At 36.6% G+C, this 20,832-nt stretch overlaps 2 protein-coding genes across 5 annotated transcripts; both read left to right on the top strand.

Annotated features, from left to right (window-relative positions):
- The first annotated feature begins 1,868 nt into the window (after window positions 1-1,868).
- CCNB1 (cyclin B1) lies at window positions 1,869-8,956 on the top strand. Its single transcript, XM_026670475.2, has 9 exons — window positions 1,869-2,130; window positions 2,645-2,803; window positions 2,915-3,019; window positions 4,046-4,228; window positions 4,655-4,813; window positions 5,874-6,110; window positions 6,399-6,539; window positions 7,011-7,121; window positions 8,748-8,956. The coding sequence occupies exons 1-9, from the start codon at window positions 2,110-2,112 to the stop codon at window positions 8,850-8,852; spliced, it is 1,221 nt and encodes a 406-aa protein (XP_026526260.2). The 5' UTR covers window positions 1,869-2,109; the 3' UTR covers window positions 8,853-8,956.
- A 2,458-nt stretch (window positions 8,957-11,414) lies between these two features.
- Window positions 11,415-20,607, top strand: CENPH (centromere protein H). 4 transcript variants are annotated; one of them, XM_026670476.2, is made up of 9 exons: window positions 11,415-11,708; window positions 12,677-12,732; window positions 12,938-12,989; window positions 13,749-13,823; window positions 16,353-16,409; window positions 17,213-17,276; window positions 17,440-17,491; window positions 17,685-17,848; window positions 18,961-20,607. In XM_026670476.2, exons 1-9 carry the CDS (start codon window positions 11,551-11,553, stop codon window positions 19,051-19,053), a joined length of 771 nt encoding a protein of 256 aa, XP_026526261.1. In that variant the 5' UTR covers window positions 11,415-11,550; the 3' UTR covers window positions 19,054-20,607. The 4 variants fall into 4 exon arrangements, with proteins under 4 accessions (XP_026526261.1, XP_087814457.1, XP_087814456.1 ...); XM_087958331.1 differs by having other exon boundaries at window positions 11,433-11,708; window positions 12,941-12,989; window positions 18,961-20,166; XM_087958330.1 differs by having other exon boundaries at window positions 11,433-11,756; window positions 12,941-12,989; window positions 18,961-20,166.
- The last annotated feature ends 225 nt before the right edge of the window (window positions 20,608-20,832 follow it).

The raw sequence follows: 20,832 nt of genomic DNA, 5'->3' as shown, positions 1-20,832 counted from the left end.
ATGTTATGTCTGTTGAATCTGCTTGTATTTGAATGCCAAAAGATGATAAAGGTATTTATCCAGCACTTTTAAGTTTCATTCTGTGTTGAAATGCAGAATACAAGACTTAAATGGATGTGACAAATGTAAATAAAGTTTGCCCAGAGTCCAACACAATATTTTGGTAAGCAAACTGAGTAAATATAAGCCAAGCCATTGCAGCAGATGCCACCATCAAACAAACCAGATTCACCGCTACCACAGCCATAGCACAGTTGGACCTGAATGTGAAGGAATCCAAGGGCTGTTGACTAGGCTGAAAAGTTCAGTGTCTTAGAAGCAAGCACTGACAAAGCACTTTCATGTTGCGATTAATAAAACTATACAAATACTTCTATATAGTTAAAAAAAACCAAGCTCAATTTGAAGAAATCTTTTGATAAAAATCTCAAAATGATTACTTATTTCTACTCAAACAGAGATGTTTTGTCTGAGTATGATGTCCTTCAATAGTTTTATTATTTATATTGTGTAAAGACGGTTTTCCTCAGTTACAGTTTCCTTTATGCGTTGGCCACAACTACACAAGACTCATGGAGGTTTTATGACAACTTTACAAAGCCTGGTGTTCCCCCCACAACTACAACAGTCATTAGTCAATATAACCATTGCTTATTGGAAACATAAGTAACTGCTTCAATAGGTCCATAAAAGCAGTAGCAGTTTAATGACATGAAATCAGCAGGTGTCATACATTGATAATATGGCAGCCTATTGACTATCAACTGCTTTTAAGGGTCCTAAATTTTGAATCCTATCTTCACCTGGGAATAACCCAGCCTGAAGTTTACTTCTGTGGAGGCATTCCTGGGATTGTCATTTGTTATATACAGTTAGATTTTAGCATTAAGACAATTAGTTTTCAATCACATAAAAGCACATATGATAGTAAAGTGATATCAGGATGTTATGGGCCAATAAAACCTAAGAATATCTGCCTTCTGTATATTTTGGTGTGAGAGTATTATGTATTACTGTTTGCCACCAAGTTAATTCATTCAAGTTGAAGAGACTTAAGATGCTCAGTATGTTTCAAATGAAATCCGTAACTGACCCAATAACTTATTTCTCAGCTTAACATGCACCATTGTTGCAACAGTGAAATTCCTGGCTTTTCTATATAAGTAACCTCTATGTGAAAATAATAAATATCCATTAGTAATAAGAAATCAGGAGAAGCCATCTTTCTCTCTTTTTCATCTACATTTTAACATTTCTATGACCAGCAAAGATGCAGTTGGCTCCAGCAAAAACGTGCAATCATAGAGATACCATAGATGTTGATTGTTTTGACGATTATAAACGTTTAATTTATGGGGACCTAGTTGGGAAAAGAGGTATCAGCTGTACTTATGATGATGCACTTCATTGTACTGGTTTACTAAGATACACCAAATTTCAAACTGACCTGAGGTTTACGATGATCGTAAATAAAACTGACCTAAGGTTTTAATAGTTTTCCAAAGAAACCCACTTATTTTTGTAAGCTGTGGTATATTTCTACCAGAGCAGAGGTTTCCAACCTTGGCAATTTTAAGACTTGTGGACTTCAACGGCAAAGCTGGCTGAGGAATTCTGGGAATTGAAGTCCACAAGTCTTAAAGTTGCCAAGGTTGGAGACCCCTGTACTAGAGGAACAACTCATATTTTCTAAAATTTCTTACAGTTAACATATGCGTAATTTAAGTTTTCAAAGTGATCATCGATCGCAATTATCCCACCCTTCTAGTAATAACCTTTTCTCTCCCAGCTGAGCATTAAACTGAAGGACATGTGATCCAACCTGCCAATCCTCTCTTAACCACGCCTCCTTTTTCGAACTCTTGGAGGAATCAGCCTTCCGTAGTCGTAGAAACGCATTTAGAATAGAACGCTGGGCAGCCAATGGAAAGAGGCGGAAACTGAAAAGCAGCCAATGAGCGCAGCCTGGTGCGAGTTTTAAACTTGCTGCGGCAGGCAAAGATTTCGGACTCGTGCAGCAGCAGTAATCCGCTCTCTTTTCGGTCCTGGCGAGTAAGGGAGCGATTCGGAGCAGACCGGTCGTGAGGATCTAGGAATCCAGCCGAGGCCATGGCTTTGCGAGTTACCCGGGTATGGAGGAAATTGCCTGGGAGGTATCTTTAGGCCGGTTAGGATTTGTAGGAGCCTTGCGGCAGTTTATACTGAAATTCTACCTAACTTAACGGGGGGTATCTTTTGAGCATCGTGGGGTTTACTTGTAAATAAATATGTTCCAAAGATGAATTGTGCTAGTTTTGTCTACGATGAAGGTGCGGTAATGGTGTGAGCAACATGGCGGTTGTGACAAATATACCTTGTTCCTCTCTCTTTCTGAGGTTCTTCTCGTATTTCTGACCCTCTATTTGAACGGGGAAGTCGAGGTTGCCTGTTGCGGGTGGAAAAACGTCATCTTGCCTTGTTAAACGTATATAATTGAATCCTACTCCTAAAATATATCTGAGGGTTTGTTTTTCCCTACATTGAAGAGCCTACAACTACTTGAAAGAAGCAAGCTACTTTTTTTCCCCTTCCCAGTTCTTCATAATGCCGAGTAATATTTCTGAATGTTCTGTCACTTTTTGTTTGTTTGTTTGTTTTTTGGTAGAACACAAAGGTCAATGCTGAGAACAAAACCAAACCTGCAATGGCCCTCAATAAGCCAGGGGTTGCTGCTAGCAAGCCAGCTTTAAGGCGTAATAGGACTGCTTTGGGAGACATTGGCAACAAAGCTTGTGAGCCACAGTCTAAAGACACAGTGAAAAAGGTAATCCTTTCTTTGCCTGTTCTTTATTCAGTAATGCAGTAGGGGTTAGGAATATGCAGGGCTATGGCTTTACTGTCTGTTTTTTCCTTCCCACACCACTTTTTCACTTAGGAAGTGTTGAAGCAGCCTACAGCCGTGGACAAAGTAACTATTCGGAAAACCACAAAACCTACTGAAAAACCTGTGAAAGAAAAGCCAATTCCAGAACCAGTTAAGGTATAAATAAGTGTAAATAAGTGTTTAAGGGTCCTGGCTAATTACGAGCAAAGACTTTCTATTTAGATTTGTAAACTTGTAGTTGTTGGAAGCAAGAGATTTAGAATTTTTATTTACTTTTAATAGGTTGCAGTTTCAAACTTTTGCTTTATATATAGGTTGCAATATTTCAAATGACCTCTAGATGGCAGTAAAGAAATATATTAGCCCCTGATCTAGCTATGATAGTCAAAACGGCTAAGATTCTAGGTTTGATTCTGGTTTAGGATGATATTCCTAACCTAACAATCTATTAATATTAATTTTATTCTAGGCTTATTTTTAGTGATTTCATAGATTTCACCTAATATTGTCACTAGTTGAGATGGAATATAAAAATGTAAAGTACATCTTAACCTACAATCAAGGTCAATTGATTTGCTAATCAAGTGCCACTTTGAATAGTGATAGATGGTATATAAATGTAATAAATTTAAAAATTATGTAACATATTGAGCTACTTTCCTTAGATGTCATCAATACAGTATTTTTTCAAATGCAATATCCAACTGCTTTCTCTCCAACAGTATTACATTTTTAATCTGCACAATTAGGGCAGAGCCAATTTTAGCATCTCTACCCTTCAATTCCTTGAAAGATTCAACTTTCAATTTACCTCTGATTTGCAACTGTACTTTAGGCCCTTCTTTGGTATAAAGTAAGGCTTAATACTATCAATAAAACTTGGATAACGAGCAGATCTTTTATATTTGCATGTTCTTAAGCAATCATTGAACCAACTAATGAATTTAATTACATCTATAGTTATGCAGCTGGAAGTACATACTGTAGGTGAAGCATCCACAGGAAATAGCTGCAACTTCAGTCTATGAAACACAAATGCATCCTTAGAGACACATGATGTAGCCTTTTCCTGGCACAATGTCAATGGGTCCAAAGAATGCTCTGAATGAAGCAAAAATATGCTACATATTTTTCTGATGTTGTGGGTTATGTACTAAATAAAGATACTATCTTTCCTTATAGTTGGAGTCTCTGTCCCCAAGCCCCATGGAAACATCTGGATGTGCTCCTTCTGAGGACATATTATGCCAGGCTTTCTCTGATGTACTGCTTGAAGTGAAAGATGTAGATACAGATGATGGTTCTGATCCAAACCTTTGTAGTGAATATGTGAAGGACATCTACAACTACTTGAAAGTTCTTGAGGTTGGTTTAAAAAGCTAACCAGGCCTGACATATGGCTGTGGAATTAAGACTGCAAGATATTTTATTACAAATGCTAGACTGCTGTTGGTAATTAGTTATCACATCTCTAGCACAATTTCTGAAGAATCACTAAACATCTAAACTGATATTTTTTTATCTTGATTTACCTATAGTTTGAATAAACTACATGTAACTACAGGTAGGTGTCAAGCTATTAAGCTAATAATCACAATAAACTATATCAGAATACAAGATGGCAGCTTGTTCTAAAATTCAGGTGATTTAACTAGGGAAAGAAGCTAGGAATGTTCTTGTAATCTAGAGGGCTTCATATTGGGAAATATGTCTAATCCAACTAGACAATGACAACATGATTAGAGGAAGAAATATATAATTTAACTTGCTGCATATTTCTGCTGCTTGCAGGGTCAGCAATCAGTGAGAGCAAACTACTTGGCAGGTCAGGAAATTACTGGAAGTATGCGGGCCATCCTAATTGACTGGCTTGTGCAAGTTCAAATGAAATTCAAACTCTTGCAAGAGACCATGTACATGACTGTTGCCATAATAGATCGTTTTCTGCAGGTAAGGAAAACTGGTCAAAAAGCTCATTCCAACTTTGAATAAACAGAATGAGAACTCTCCACTAACTTTTAGCCTAAGTAATGTGGCTTCTTTGAAATCAACAGATGAATGTTAATTTAGAGATTTACATTATATAAGCCTTTCTCTTTAGTAATAGCTTGGCTCACCCACAGCATTTTCCTTTGCTATTACCAGGAGTTGGACAATACATACACTCTAAACTTGCTCTGCAATCAACTTATATGCATTTAGCTAATGAGCATGAGTAGCCTGACAAATGGATACAGGTGGTCCTCAACTTACAGCCACAATTGGGACCAGAATTTACATTGCTAAGCAAGAAGGTTATTTGAATCCTGCCTGGTTTTACAAAAAAAAAAAATTTAAATTTTCATTAAGTGAAATTTTATTAAGTGAAACAATATGAGTAAATAGAGCTGGGGGGATTAAATGAATCATCAGCCCAGAGTTGTTACATTCCCACAGTCTCAGTCCAACTCCTTGAATTCTATTGACCCTTAATTTTGCACCAGTTTAGTGTTCAATATAGTTGTCTAGATTCTTGGGTATAGGCTTGAGTAAAAAATATTCTGAACTGCAACTTTAATGTATGGTCCTGATTCTTTGCACCTGATAACACTGCAGTTAGGTGAGTTGCAATTTTTTAAGCAAATCTGGCTTCCTCAGTTGACTTTGCTTGTCAGAAGCCAGCTGGAAAACTTTCAAATGGTGGTCATATGAACCCCAGCATACTGCAACCATCATAAATACATGCCAGTTGCTAAACATATGAATTTTGATGACTAGGGATGCTGTGATGGTCATAAGAGTAAGGACAGATCAGTGTTAGACATTTTTTTCAATGCCATAGTAACTTGATGGTCACTAAGTAAATGATTGTAAGTTGATGACTACCAGTACATATACTCTTAAACTTGTTCTGAAATTAACTTACATGTATTTATCCAATGACAATGAATACTGTATTGGGACAGCATAACCCTTGTTTTTCAATATTTTAGAATGTTTTAAAAAATAATTGATGGGAACTCTCTTACAGAATAACAAAGTAGCCAAGAAGATGCTACAACTGGTTGGTGTAACAGCCATGTTCATTGCTAGCAAATATGAAGAAATGTTTCCACCAGAAATTGGTGATTTTGCCTATGTGACAGATCATACTTACACCAACCTACAAATCAGGCAAATGGAAATGAAAATACTAAGATCATTGGATTTTAACCTTGGTCGCCCTCTTCCACTGCATTTTCTAAGGAGGGCATCAAAAATTGGAGAGGTAACGCTCCTTTAAATGTTAAAACTAGAAAATATCTTCTAATTGCCTATTTTTTATGAATGTTCTCATTTTGATAATAGAATTCTAATTGTAAAAGCAGAGTTAACACAATATAGTGATGTCTGCTGTTTTCCAGTGAAAGGTACTTAAAAACCTTTTAGTTTGTTTTTCTTTACATATATACAATTAGAAAAAATAACTTGATGCTTTAATCTTATGCAATGTGTAATAAAAGACATTTCTTAGCGAGATTTGTAGGACAATAAAGACAACATCTGATTATTTTAGGCAGATATAAATCAGCATTCATTGGCAAAATACCTGATGGAACTTGCACTGGTGGATTATGAAATGGTACATTATCCTCCCTCCCGGATTGCAGCTGCAGCTTTTTGCTTGTCCAGTAAAGTTTTGGAAGAGGGAGAGTGGGTAAGTCACAGAACCAGAACATAACAAAGGAAAAGTTTCAGATAGTCCTTATTTAGTGACTGACTTTTAGTGATCTTCACTGATACTATCGTGATGAGAAAGTAACTTTGTGATTAGTCCTCACATTTATGACCTTTGTAGGTCTATAAAACAAAGGAAAACTGAAATAAGATCATAAGCAGTTTCACTTTACCAAGCTGCTGTTCCCAACCAATGCTTGAAGTAATGACTTGTTCAGGTGTTACTGAAGCAGATTACGATGGAAAAATTGAATTAGAAAGGTATAGCTCACTTTTTTTCTGCTATAAATCTAGTTCTATAGATCTGTAAGCAAATGATTACTTGGTCCTGAATACACCTAATAGTTTGCTATTAATAGAAGGCTCTCAAAAAGGTTCATGGAAGACAGGTCTTTGAAAAACCAGAAGATCTTCCAAGTCTTTAATTTATAAATTTACCTCTTGCCTTTAGACACCAATTCTTGAACACTACATGTATTATACTGAAGACGCTCTTATTCCTGTGATGCAGCATATGGCAAAGAATGTGATGTTGGTAAACCGGGGCCTTGTAAAGCACATGGTAAATATATCTGCTTGCTTACTTGTACTTGCCCACACTTAAAAAGCAAAAATCTCAATCTTCATGAATAAATCCTAGGAAAGGCTATGAATTAAATTGTCCCCAGGAGCTGGGAGATGCCTTTAGAATATCAGATCCAATCACTTGCTCAGTATAAGAATCTAAGTCAAAACTCCACTATGTGCCTATCCTTTACCTGAGGAGGGATAAGGTGAACCTGCCATCTCTGCTTAATTCTATTACTCTCTATTAAGAAAGCTTTTGTCAAAGTAAGTTGGTTAATCAGAAAGTAATAGTAGCTTTGTAATTTTTAGCAACTACTGCAATTGTATAAGGTGAGAAAATGTACGTACTATAATGCCATGAACACTTAAATTTACCTGTAGACAACTCTCCCTGGAACCCACAAGTGTCCCTATCACTCAGAATGTCTTTATTTGTAAGAATCTAAGGCCCAAATTGGTTTCATAGGCATTCTGAGAAAATAAATGTATTTCATTATTTGAAAGTACCCCATCTGAACAGAAAACAAAGATACAATGAGCAGAAGGGAAGCATGCAGAAAATATTTCCCCACACCTGGAACAAACAAACCACCAGGCATTAGAGGATCAATGGGTCATTAGAACAAAACTCCAGAATGCTTTGGTTCTGTGTTTTAGACAAAATAACATTCAAATAGAATGAGTACAGCAAGACTGGTATATATTGCTCCCTCAGTGGCTTCCAGAGAAGCTATTTCTCAGCCTCCCAGTTTTCATAGCACATTTCAAAAGAAATGTGCCAAAGAATCCACCTTGGCATGTCCCATTGGCATTGTGTCTGTCCATATTGTTGGAGCCTCTGTGGCACAGTGGTTAAGAGTGCAGTACTTGCAAGCTACTTCTGCAGCCAGCTACCTACAATTTGGCAGTTCAAACCCCACCAGGCTCAAAGTTGACTCAGCCTTCCAAGGTGGGTAAAATGAGGACCCAAATTGTTGGGGGCAATATGCTGACTCTGTAAACTGCTTAGAGGGGGTTGTAAAGCACTATAAAGCTGTAAGTAAGTACTATTACTATTGTCCTTACATCTATCTTCTTCCTCTGCTGTTGCTAATGCTCTTGCCTTCCTCTCTTCCTCCCCCTGCCCGCTCTATCTCCAGTTCCCAAATCATTTCTGCCTGGTGGAACCACACATTGTTCCAAGCTTGGCAAAAATGTCCTAGGACATGTGTAGCTTCTTTCAACAGGAACCACGCAAAAAAAGTTCCCTAGTGGGAAAACAATCTAAGTAGTGGGCTGTCTTTTTTCCTTCTACAGAACTAGCATAATAGGTTCCCTTCCTTGTGGCAGCCATTTTGTACCTAAGCAAGTTACTATGGTAGTCATTTACTTATATGCTCGTAATACATTCTTAGGATTTTCAATTTTCTAATTCCTATGAGTTTTTTGTATAATATAGCAATACAGCTTTATCTATGAAAATATTTAAGCAATGATTGTGGAGCTCATATGGTTATCTATTCCTCAAAAGAGGTGGTTTAACATTTGTTTGATAAATGCCTTAGAAATTCAGTAAAAATATGTTAATGAAATGATGCTCTAGAACAAAGTATTTCATAATGAATCACATCTTTGTCCCTAGACTATCAAAAACAAATACGCCAGCACCAAGCATGCCAAGATTAGCACTCTTCCAGCGTTGAATTCTGCAGTCATACAGGATCTGGCTAAACCATTGTTGAAATAAATATAATTTAACTGTTTGGACAAAGTTGACACCATGTGTCACTGTTGTGTGTATATAATATATTCTGTTAAAGTTTTTAATAAACTTCCTTACTTTTATTTCAACTGTTGTCATGGTCTACTTAACCATTTGTTTTGTCAGATATTAAGCCTAAAATAAAATAAGATATTGGAAGCTCATGCCTATACAATATATTGACAAACAGAAAAAAGATCTCTTTATTTACTCAGAGGGTAAATTTTCATTATCTGTATTCTGAAGTAATAAAAATTACAATGGCCATTCCTAGTTACTTGTTTTAGTAAATACATAAAATGGATAAGATATTAAACATTTTGTGTTTAGAAGCACACCAACATCAAGAAATGGTCATGACAGTTGTCTTAATATAGGCAATATTTAACTTTCAGAATAAGTTAATTTGTTCAATTTGAATATGACAAACTATCAGAACTAGTAAAAATAGTAGTTGTAACTCAGATTCAGTAAGTGATGTATCATTCTTACTGTAAGCTATATTTTGCATTTATATAGAGCATGATTTTATAAGGAAACTGATTTTTACTATGAAGAAAATGATATACAGCATTTTAAATGTAAGAAATATTTTCAAAAACCTGGAAAATATTTTCGGTTATTTAATAAATTACAGTATATCTAGTCAGAACATCTGAAGGGTTTTCTCCTAGGCTATCAAGGCTTTCACGCCTTAAAATGGACATTTATATTTCTGATTAATGATAGCTACAAATGAACCATAACTTTTTATTTGCATCATTGTGTTGCCAGTGATACTTTTTGTAGCTTGTTCATAAACTCAGTATAATGGAATGTAGAATATTAAATATATATCAAAACTAAGTGTGTAGGTTTTTGCTTTCAGTTAAGTTTAAGTGTGCTAAACTATGATCCAAATCAGATTTAGGCAAGTTACCATGTTAAAAATTAAAATGTTGATGCATTCGTAGAATATTAAATTGGGTGAAAATAGATATTTCGTGAAAAGAACCCATTTTGTAACAAAATAATGACATTGTTTTAAATTTTTTCAAATGTCTTCAATATCCGATAAACAGTTTTGATTTTGTAGACCCCAAATGTCCCTTTCAAATTCTAGATCAAGGGTCTTCAAACTTGGCAGGTTTAAGACTTGTGAACTTCAACTCCCAGAATTTGAGCTAACATGACTGGAGGAATAATTCTGGGAGTTGAAGTCCACAAGACTTAAAGCTGTCAAGTTTGAAGACCCTTGATCTAGAGCAGGGGTTCCCAACCGGGGATGCGAGACGATATTCCGGGGGGTGCGAGAAAAGTCCAGGTAAATAATAGGATATTGGCTATATGTTGGCATTTTTATTCCAGGGGGTGCGAGGTTCGAGTGAAATTTCTTTAGGGGTGCGGGGCGAAAAAAAGGTTGGGAACCACTGATCTAGAGATTCAACACCCTCCCCAAATACAATATCACTTTCTGTAGAAAACATGAATTTAATATTAAGAAATCACTCAACCATCTAATTCAGAAGTGTTACCAAATGCAATGGCATGGTAACCCTGTTGGAAGCACCAAGGCTCTTCCAGGTTGAAAGGATCAGCCGGTGATCTCACCATTGCCCAGAGGATGCCCAGTTGAGTTCCTTTCCTATCTCCATTAATGCGTCCACCCAAGTGGTATCTATCTACTCACAAACCCACATGCTCGAATGTCTTAAGGCAGGGGTCCCCAAATTTGGCAACTTTAACACTTGTGGACCTCAATTCCCAGAATTCTCCAGCCAGCTAGTTGCCAAGCTTGGGGACCTCTAGCCTTAAGGAGATTCTCAGTCATCCAGTCATAGTTGTCCCAAAGGTGCCTTGTTTTTTCCAAGAGCCAACTGGACCGTCTTGTTTTTGTCTTTGAAGACGTTTCGGTTCTCATCCAAGAAGCAAAGGTGCTTTTTCAAGAGGCAACTGGAGTTTCTGGTTCTTTGAAGACATGGAGCTTCTTGAATGAGAAGCGAAACGTCTTCAAAGACAAAACCAAGAGAGTCCAGTTTGGGTGAGCTCTCAAGCTCTTGTGGCGCTTAGCAATTCGACAGTGTTGCCCCAAAGGTGCTTTTTCACCCCGACCCAAGACAACACTCAGGAGCTCTCAAAGCGCAGGTTTGCTGCTACTCAATCCCACCGTCCTAAAATACGTTGAGCCACCGTGCTCCTTACTAAAGTGATACAAATTCTCTCCAAGTGGAAGGTTTAGGATTGCAGCCCTGCCTAAAGAATTTTTCCCTAGTTTAACTTATCCCTGATCTCTCTCGGATCTCTGCCCCGCTTTCTTTGGGGAAACCCGGAGCCGCAATCGGCGATCACGAACAGAAATGCCGCCTCCAATACTTTGCTCCATTTCCTCCCTAACCCCACCTCCAACCCCCGCTTGGGCGTCCCGGACTAATGGAAGGCCGCCTCAAGCAATTCCCAGGCTCCGCTGGGCGGGGCGACAACATTTTTATACGTTTTTCCACCCCTCGCGAGGCCTGAGTAAAGAGCGCCGTTCTTTCCCTTCCGACCGACAGCAGGCCAGAGCAATCCATCGTCGAGTTGACGATACTCTTCTCACGTAACGCGGAGGCGGTCGGCGGGCTATTTGAAAGAACGGCCCGTGGAGTCTCGGTGGAGCGCTTGGGTAAATCGGTGAGAAGAAAGAGGTTTGGGCGGCGTCGCCGGGATGGAAGCGCGGGATGTAGCGGGCTGTCCGGAGATAGGAGACAAGGCAGCGCTGGTGGCGGCTTTCGGTAAGCCCACGGAAGGAGTGATGGAGGAAGGAACCCGTTTGCTCTTCAACGAAGACAGTGAGAAGACGCCGGACTTGCTCAAGCTCTATCGGTCAGTCTATGGAGATGCTCAGTCATCCAGGTCATGGTTGTCCCAAAGGTGCTTTTTCAAGAGGCGACTTTTCTTTGAAGACGTTTCGCATCTCATCCAAGAAGCTTCTTCCAGCTCAGTCGTTGTCAGCCTTATAGCCAGCCCTTCTTCTCTCAGGAGGCCATTCTAGTGGCAGCAAAACTTCGGAGGACTCTTTAGGTGGAGATTTAAAAAAAAAAAAACACCCTCTTAGCTCTTGGTTTCCATCTAATGGTGGTGCGGAGTTTTGCAGTCCTGGTTGGAAACTCCACAGGAGTAGTACCACCCTAAGGAAATCCCTTGACAGCCAGGGAAATCCCGCAATGGCTACCCTAAAGTTGTAAAGATGGTGATATACAGTATAGCCGCAGGCCTGAATGTGAAGACAGGTTAAACCTGGTCCCTCACCAGTTGTGCCGACATACTTTTCCATTGACTCAGGAAACCGAGCCAGGCTGGAATGCAGGTTGTTTTAACTGTGAGGAATATTGTTGAACATAAGCCTAGAGGGCCAGAAATATTGTTTCCCTCCAAAGCAACTGCTTTGAACGTAGGGAGGTAGAAGTACCAGCAAGATAAGTTTTAATATATCAAAACGTTTCTAGTGTTGTTTCCGTTAGGCAATGCTTACAAGTCTCTAATAAAAATTGCTCCTGAGATCTCTAAAAACTGATGGCTGCGAAGTGGGTTGCCACAACAAAAAAAACTACAAAAGGAAAAACTTAAAAACTCTGAACAGTGGTGTAAATGGTAAAATCATGTTCATATTGCAATGGTTTTATAACTTGTCCTAAATTAAATTTAGGAGATTTTAAATATTTAAATATACATTAGCTGAGTTTATGAGTTTAAAATCTTCAGTAAACACTAATGCAATTTAGTCTTGCAGTAACTACTACAATTGCATTTTTTTTCTAATTGTGAGTGTGTCTGTGTTTTCTTTTTTTTAGAATCAAGGAACAAATAAGTCAGCATCTTATGGAATATAATACAATAATCAATTCAGGTAAGTGGATCATAAAAACTCAAACTTTGTTATATTACAATGTGAAAGTAAATATTTGAAAATTAGGTTAAAGTTTCCGGCAAAATTAAAGTGTCAAGACTTTTGACTGTCTTTTCTCTGTAGCATTAGACTTTTCTATGCCATATTTGTGTTGAGAGATGGGAGGGTTCAGCTATTTTTTATAAATATATATATTTTTGTTTAGCAGCTGCAGAAAAGATTCCGGATCAAGATAGAAATGAAAAAATATTAGAGGGGTATGTTTTCAAAATTTGTTGTCATATATAGCATGATAATATCTTTCATTGTCTCATATGTTTGAAAATTAGAATTGATCTAACTTTTCTTTATTTTTAAGGAAACTTGTATTTTAAAGATTTTAATATATTGTGTTTTACCTGAAAACATGCCACATTTATCTGATTGGAATTTCTTTCTGGGAAAATGTATCTCAGACTAATACATGCTAAATATGGGAGGGTGGGTGTCCTTCAAGTAACTACTATGGCTGATGTATAGTATATGCCTTTTCTGGTCATGAGAAGCATCAACTTCTTGTATTAATGCCTTATGTTTATTAGTTACATTGCTGAATCCCATCCTATTTTCATAGTTCAAGAATCAAAACATGTTTATGCTTCAGTTTTCAGTATGCCCATGACAAATCATAAGCTTACATTCTTTTCCTATTGTGTTGTGATAGAAATTCTATTAAAAAAGAAAATTATTTCTGAAGCAATGTATTAATCTTAATGTATTAATCTTAATCTAGATTAATAAAATTAATTTTATTAATCTTAAATATGTTAGCACTATATTTTGGTTTACTGTTTTACATTCTATTGACAAACATGAAAAAAAAATATCCAGATCTAGTATCAAAACAGATGACCATCTATCTCGTCACTCTATCAAACAGAAAAAAAATTTTAGATCTGGTATGAAACAAATGATATGTCTTAACATTAATTTCTGAGAGAATACAAGTTATTATTAAACTTCCCTGTTATTTTTAGTTCCATAGAAGAATTGGAAAGAGACTTGGAAGAGATGAGAGTATCGTATCAAAACAAAACATTAACATTACAAAGGTAAAGACTCTGTATAGTTTTGCTTTATTTATTGCATTTCTGTATAATATCTGCAAGATGTGTCCAATGCAGCCAATTAAAAATATTATTCAGAATTACAGATTAACAAAGTTGGAAGGGACCTTGTAGGTCATCTAGTCCAGCCCCCCACCCAAGCAGGAGACCCTACACCATTTCTGACAAATGGCAAGAATTCTACTAAGAAGCCATAGTTAATAATATATAATATATTCGGTTACTGTTCAAAGTTATGACGGTGCTGAATTCCAATCGGCCCAGCACTCCTACCCTACTTGTAATCATAATCTGGGTAACTGGCAACCAGCTCACACTTATGACCAGTTGCAGCACATGTTCACCATTTGCAACCTTCCCTGCTGGCTTTCCTGCTGTCAATAGGGAAGGTCGCAGGAAAGGTTGCTCGTCACTAAGATAAGTCTCTCTCATGCCTGTGGCCTCCTCCAATCCCCTTATACCTTTGCATCCCTCCTTGACCTTTACCATGTATCCCTTTGGCCCCATTCTGACCCTTGCTGCGCATTGCACATCCCCACACACCCTTCTTGACCTTGCCACACCTCCCTCACATTTTCTGTCATCTGATAGCACCTAGTTACTTGCCTCTGGCCTGCTGCAAATTTCCTGAGACTTGCAACTTCCTGCCAACTTCTCCACTGACTTGGATGTGGGAAGACAGCAGGAAGTTGCCTCACTTAATGACCATGGGATTTGGTTAACAATGACAAGAGGGACTGTAGAGATTGCTGTCAGTAAATGATGTTGTGCTTTAAAACCATGTCACTTAGCAAAATTCCAATCCTAATTGCCATCATCAGTGTACCTGGTACACTTATATTGCCATGAATTTAATTTATATTCTAATTTGCCTACATACTAAAAAATTGTAAGTTTTCTGTATTTAAAAATCTCCTTGTATGTCTGTTTTAGTTAAGGTAGGATTCTGAAATTGTGCTCATAACCCAGGAGGGGGGGATGCAAACAGTATTGAGGGGTTTGTACTTGCTGTGCCTGGACAAGTTGGTTGCCGGAGAGAAGGCCAGCATAGTCTGACAATATTCCACTACAATATTCTATTGCTGTGGGGTTGCAGACAAAGTGTGTTGGTTCCACTTCCTTTGTTAGTTCCATTTGCAGGACCTATACAAAACTAAATCATTTGACTGGCTGATTGATACAGTTTTTGCAGCTGCCGAATATTCTGGCTCTAAGTAAGAAAAGGTTTTGATTTGGGGAGAAAAGGGTTACATGGAAAGTCAGCAGCATGTGAAAGACAGAACATTGTGAAAGAATAGAAGTCTTTCCAGTTCCAGAGAAAAACGCATCAAATAAGAGGGGAGAACACCCTTATTTCTTGCTGCTTAGAGTCAGAAAGAGAAAGGGATAGAAACCTTTTCAGACACACTGGGGGTGAATACTAGTGGAAGAGGGATAACTGAAAGAGAAAAACAATATGAGAGATAAGACAAGAACCATCAGTTCTCAGGAAATAAATATTAGTTCCGTTAGCAGCTTTAAGGCCTTCAGGTGCAGATTAGAAAGTACATTTACACAAGGCATTGTAATAAATAATTTTATTTAGTAGTCATGTCATATAACAAATTTCAGCCAAGTCCAGGCTCAGCAGCCTCATTAAGCTGTACAAAGTCAGGATTTTGTGATTTATATCTGAATCCTGGTTCAAGTAACCTGATCAAGGGTTAATGGATTTTCTACAAAATGGATTTTCTACTAATTTTCCCTAGTTTGAGCAAGGGGAAAAGAAAGTAGGATCCCACTACTGAAAACCAGTCTTATTATCATTGAATTTCGGAGCAGAATTTTGAGGTGCTGATAAGCTGTAAATGGAGTGATCAAAAAGCTACCTGTGATTGCAGGCTTGCCCATTTCTGCCCATTAGACAGTGATACCTAGCCAGTCTTGGCTGATCTCATAAAGTTAAACAGGGCTGGTCCTGATTAGTACTTAGATGGAACACCAAGTCATCCTGATATAAGGTCCTCTATGTTTTGTTGCCAAAATACATTTGGAACACTTGGAATTACGATATTCTCAAAGCTGACTGTTGTTTTTTCTAATATTGTGTTGGTTCTCTCTTAAGTCACCACTGTGAACCAACTGTTTAAAATATGCTAAATTCTCCAAATCTAATATCTCTAACAGATGAAAAAGTTCAGCTACAAATTGAAATAAGCAGCTTTAGAGAAATATTAAAATCTAAAAGTATTTAAGCTTATACTTAAAATAAAAACTTGTTTACTTAACATTGTTTTTCATCTTTGACATACAGTGCTTGGCATTATGTGAAATTGGTATATATATATGTGTGTGTGTATATATATGTGTATATGTATGTGTATATATGTATATATAACCAATTATATATATATAATGAGATGAGGGAAATATACTGTACTTGGTATCCAAATATATCCTTGTATTATAAAAGCTCTAAATACACTGTTACATGTGTCAGAACAATCTTATATCTACTTTCTCTTTGTTTTATAGGATCCAAATAACTGATGCCCTTAGAACCAAACTGAAAAATGAAGATGATGATTCAAAGTAAGCATTAAAATCATGGAATGCATTTTTTAAACGTATCTACAGTATAATTGAGAAGAATCTTCACTTGGCCAGCCATAAAAATACTGTTTATGTGGTTAATAGTTCATTAAAGCTTATGGCCATCTATTCTCAGACCTGAACTTTAACTGAAAAAAGTTCAAATAGTCTGCTTCTTCTAGGACCGTGGTGGCGAACCGGAAGTGGCACGCAGAGCCATTATTTCCGGCACGCGAGCCCTCGCCCAGAAAAGGTCTACTGCGCATGTGTGCGTGCTGCCCACCCGAAAGCTGATTGTCAGGTATCAGGCACAGCGGCGCAAAGGAGACATTCACACATGCGCAGAAACTAATCACTGCTCTAGGATGGATCTCAACTACAGTCATTATAATCTAGAATACAATTTTAGAACAAATGTTATTCTGATGTGAAACCAATGCTAAACCATTGCCAGAATCATCAATAGACTTCATGAGCAGCGAGCATTATAAAATCGATCAAAATGTTTCCACTGTAATTCTTAATCATAAATATTTTCAGGCACAATAGATAAGAGTATAGCAGGCATCTTCTTCACTTTCAAAAAGCAATCTTGAAATATATTTGTAGCTCTTTTGTCTGTTTCTTCTCTTGCATTTAGTGTTGCCGGTCAAAGCATTTTGTAACAACCAGAGAACAAGAAAATCATATTGTAGCTTGAGAAAGAATTAAGCAAGATACTCCGGTGTTTTAAATCTATCCAACATGTGATTTGGATTCATGTATTAGTAGATCTTGTTGATTTTTCTACATTTTCTCATTAGGTTTATTTGGGATACCATTAAACATATCATAATGCTTAGTACAGCAATACTTAAATCAAAGCAGGTGAGTATCCTTTATATTAAAATGATAATGAATATTGTCTATAAAAGCATCATTTGAAACTAATGGTGAAACATTTGAAAAGTTAATCTTTGTAGTTGTATTAATCTGGATGTATGGGTACTTTTAATATATACGCATTTATATAAATTACTTGGTTTTGCAGCAATCCCGTGAACTGGAAGAAAAATTGAATGAGGTTAAGAACAGAAGACTAGGTAAGTTATAGTAATTCGTTGCTATAAAAAAATCAATAGGATAAATTAATTTGAAACAACACAAATCTAATTTAATTTCAAATGTTAATTTCATTAGTATAATCCACAAGTATAGTGAATGCAAGGCATGTTCCTGAACTCATTTTTTAAATTAGCAATTACTATCTTCCCTCCCCCTCCAATACTCCAATAGAATTAAAGCGAGCTGGAGAATGTAAACTGGCACAAATATATAATATGAAGAGAAAACAGAAAGAGGATTTAGAAAATATGGAGGTTGGCGAAATGTTGAAGAAAGTTCGTGAAAATTTACAAAAGGAAATTCAGATGACTACATTGATTCAAAACATTTTCCAGGTAAGTTATATTTGTATAGATAGGAAAATGTCTTACTTGATGGGATTAGTTAAATTGTAGTAGATGTGAAACATGAAAATTAAAATGTTGATATCAAATGGAGGTTGTCCTTGGTTAATTATGGCAATTGGGATTGGAATTTTCTTTGCTAAGTGACTTAGTTCTAAAACATGATGTCATGTGGCCACACTGTCTAGCAATGAAAGTTCCAGCACTTCCAGTTGCCATCATTAAGTGAATCATGACAGGTCATTAAGTGCAGATGTCACACTGTCACCATTTATGACTTTCTGCCAATTTACTGACTCTGTAGGAAGCCAACAAAAGTCACAAATGGCGGTTGTGACTGTGAGATGCTGTGATATAGAAAATGTGTTCCAAGCACCTTGAATCTCAATCCTGACTGCAGGGATGCTGTGAACAATGTTATAACTACCACTTCTCTTGTAGGTCTGAGTGGTCCTTAAGCAAGGACAACTTGTAGATATCGAGTGTTTCAATGATTATTGATAGATGAATATTGTACTTTGAACTTATTACCACCATAATTATAACTACAGGTATAACTTGCAGAGATTAGTATAATGTAGAACAAAACTCTATATGCAATGCATTTTTAATCCCTTTTTATTCAGATTACAGATAATCATCAACTTATGACTCACATTTATGACTGGTTGCATTGTTTTAGCAGGTTTCCAGCAAAAATGCCCTTTCTAGAGGATGGATTCAGATTTATGACTGCATAATTCCCTTAACAACCCTTGTAATTTGGACTTATGACTACATGATTCACTTAATGGTAAAAATGGTTGTAAAATTCAGTTCCAATTGCAGTCATAAATCAAGAACTGCTTGTATAAATGGAATTTATTAAATATATTCTAAGAATAAACAAATTTTGCGTAGATAAACATTTGAAAAAACTTCCTTGTAGAAGCATAATATAATTCACAAATTATACAACCTACCAACAATTAATTGCTTATTTTGTTGTGGAACATGCATTTATCTGCATATTAAAACTATGATAATTGAGAACAAAAAATCCTTATTCATTCATATTTAAATGATTAATTAGTTGATTTTATATTTAAATAATATTAATGCAGAACCTTATTACTGGAAGTGGAGTCAATTGGGCAAAGGATCCAGCATTGAAGGCAATTGTTCTACAACTAGAGAAAAATGTGACTGGCATCTGAAACAACATCAAGTTAATGACTGTATTTTCTTCCTGTGATTTCCAAATTCAGAAAAAAGGGTAATCTATCGGGTTTTTGTAATATACTAGTCATTGTCTAAGAGTTTTGTATCTGTACAAGAATATATTCCATTGAAGTACGATTAATATAGCAACAAAAGAGAAATTCTGTTACAGTCATTGTAAATGTATTCAAGGAGTTATTACAGGAGAGTCATTTAGCTGTAAAATAATTCACATCTCCTCTTAATATTGCATAAGTTACCAATTCCAGTAACATTAAAAATAGCCTTTTGGAAAAGCAGGTATTTACAAAGGTAGCCACTTTATTTTCTTATCACAATTTGTCCTCATGTATGCCTATGTATGATGCAATTATTTATGTCTAAATTTCAATGGATTTTTAATGAATCATCAGTAGTTCAAATATTCATAGTTGATATTGCCAAATATTATTCAGCAGTATTTTCTTCTGGGCCATTCTTGTAAGATATTTTTAATAGTCTATTTCTCTATATCTGCTGTAGATTTTCATAGCCGATGAACAGATAATATAGTAAAACCAGAAGTAAATTCCACAATACCTAAATAGGCAATATCCTAAATGTTGATAAGAGTTTTTTGCAGAAATGTTATACTGTAATTGTTCTATATTGTTAGGTTACCTCGTTTGTTTCCAGACAAAAATAAATATTTTTAATTAAGACACACAAGGATCCATACAAAATGGCAGTAGGATCTTGCTCTCTTAACACTAGATATATACATTCCCACTGCTGCTATTATTTTAATGCTGATATGTGCTTAGATATGTACTTAGATAAAAATACATACTGATATGTACTTACATAAAAATCTGAAGGAGCTTCCCTTTTAAAATATCCTATTAGGAAAACGTTAGAGAACAAAAAGGCAGATAATTCATAATGAGTGCTGTTATAACTGAAGTTCATGTTATCATTTGCACTTCTTGGGGCAACATTTTAAGAAAGATACCAAACTGGTTATGTCCAGAGGCAGTGGCAAAAATTGTATGAGGCCTGGAAATTTCTTAAATGGTTGAAGCTGATATGCTAGCGGGAAAATATTTTAAGACAATAAAAGCTGTCACACAAAAAACAAAGGAGGTTTGTTTTTTTATTACTAAAAAAGCCCAATTAAGTAGTTTAAAATACAAATAGGCTTGGGAAAAATAAGAATTTGTTAAATATTGTACAGCCTGCTTTCAGAGATAGACTTGACTTTGCTAGAGATGTTTAAGAAAGGGTAGGATGGTTAATTAATTGTCAAATTAATTGTCCAGTGATGGTGTGAATTTTATACAATATATAATTTAGTAAATGTAGTGTTGGAAGAAATGTCCATCTGGGTTCAATTCCAAGTGGAAAGAAACACACCAAGCACATGTGATTCTGGGTAGATGACCACATGGGATGGGGGGGAGAGTTATACCCTCTCTTGGGGTTTGAATTTGAGCTTCTGGTTCCTGTAGCAAGGGATCCTATTGGCTGCTGTACAGGTCATATGCAAATCCTAGGAGTTTGTCTGAGATACCGTATTTATCGGCGTATAACACGCACTTTTTCCCCCTGAAAATAGGGGGCAAATGATGTATGCGTGTTATACGCCGATATATGTTAAGAAGCCTTCGGTGAATGCTGCTGGGATCGGGGATCAAGGACACAAATGAAAGAAGGGGAGGGAGGAAGCAACCGAAGCCTGTCCTTCTCTCTGGGTCAGCTCTCTCAGTCGCTCTCTCGCTCCTCCACCAGCACAGGAA

Source organism: Notechis scutatus, chromosome 2 (assembly GCF_049901735.1).
Source record: "Notechis scutatus isolate UNSWTSFEM ecotype Mainland chromosome 2, rNotScu1.2, whole genome shotgun sequence".
In the NCBI taxonomy this organism is placed as follows: Eukaryota; Metazoa; Chordata; class Lepidosauria; order Squamata; family Elapidae; genus Notechis; species Notechis scutatus.
Note: the sequence above shows the minus strand (reverse complement) of the source record. Positions and strands in the feature narration are given on the sequence as shown.

Excerpts from the sequence above, each read along its gene's own strand:
- CCNB1 (XM_026670475.2), top strand. The coding sequence starts at position 2,110 with ATGGCTTTGCGAGTTACCCGG. Across the intron at positions 2,804-2,914 it reads CTAAAGACACAGTGAAAAAG|GAAGTGTTGAAGCAGCCTAC; the intron begins GTAATCCTTTCT and ends TTTTTCACTTAG. Across the intron at positions 6,540-7,010 it reads TTTTGGAAGAGGGAGAGTGG|ACACCAATTCTTGAACACTA; the intron begins GTAAGTCACAGA and ends TCTTGCCTTTAG.
- CENPH (XM_087958329.1), top strand. The coding sequence starts at position 11,551 with ATGGAAGCGCGGGATGTAGCGGGCTGTCCGGAGATAGGAGACAAGGCA. Across the intron at positions 16,410-17,212 it reads AATGAAGATGATGATTCAAA|GTTTATTTGGGATACCATTA; the intron begins GTAAGCATTAAA and ends TTTTCTCATTAG. Across the intron at positions 17,277-17,439 it reads CAATACTTAAATCAAAGCAG|CAATCCCGTGAACTGGAAGA; the intron begins GTGAGTATCCTT and ends TTGGTTTTGCAG.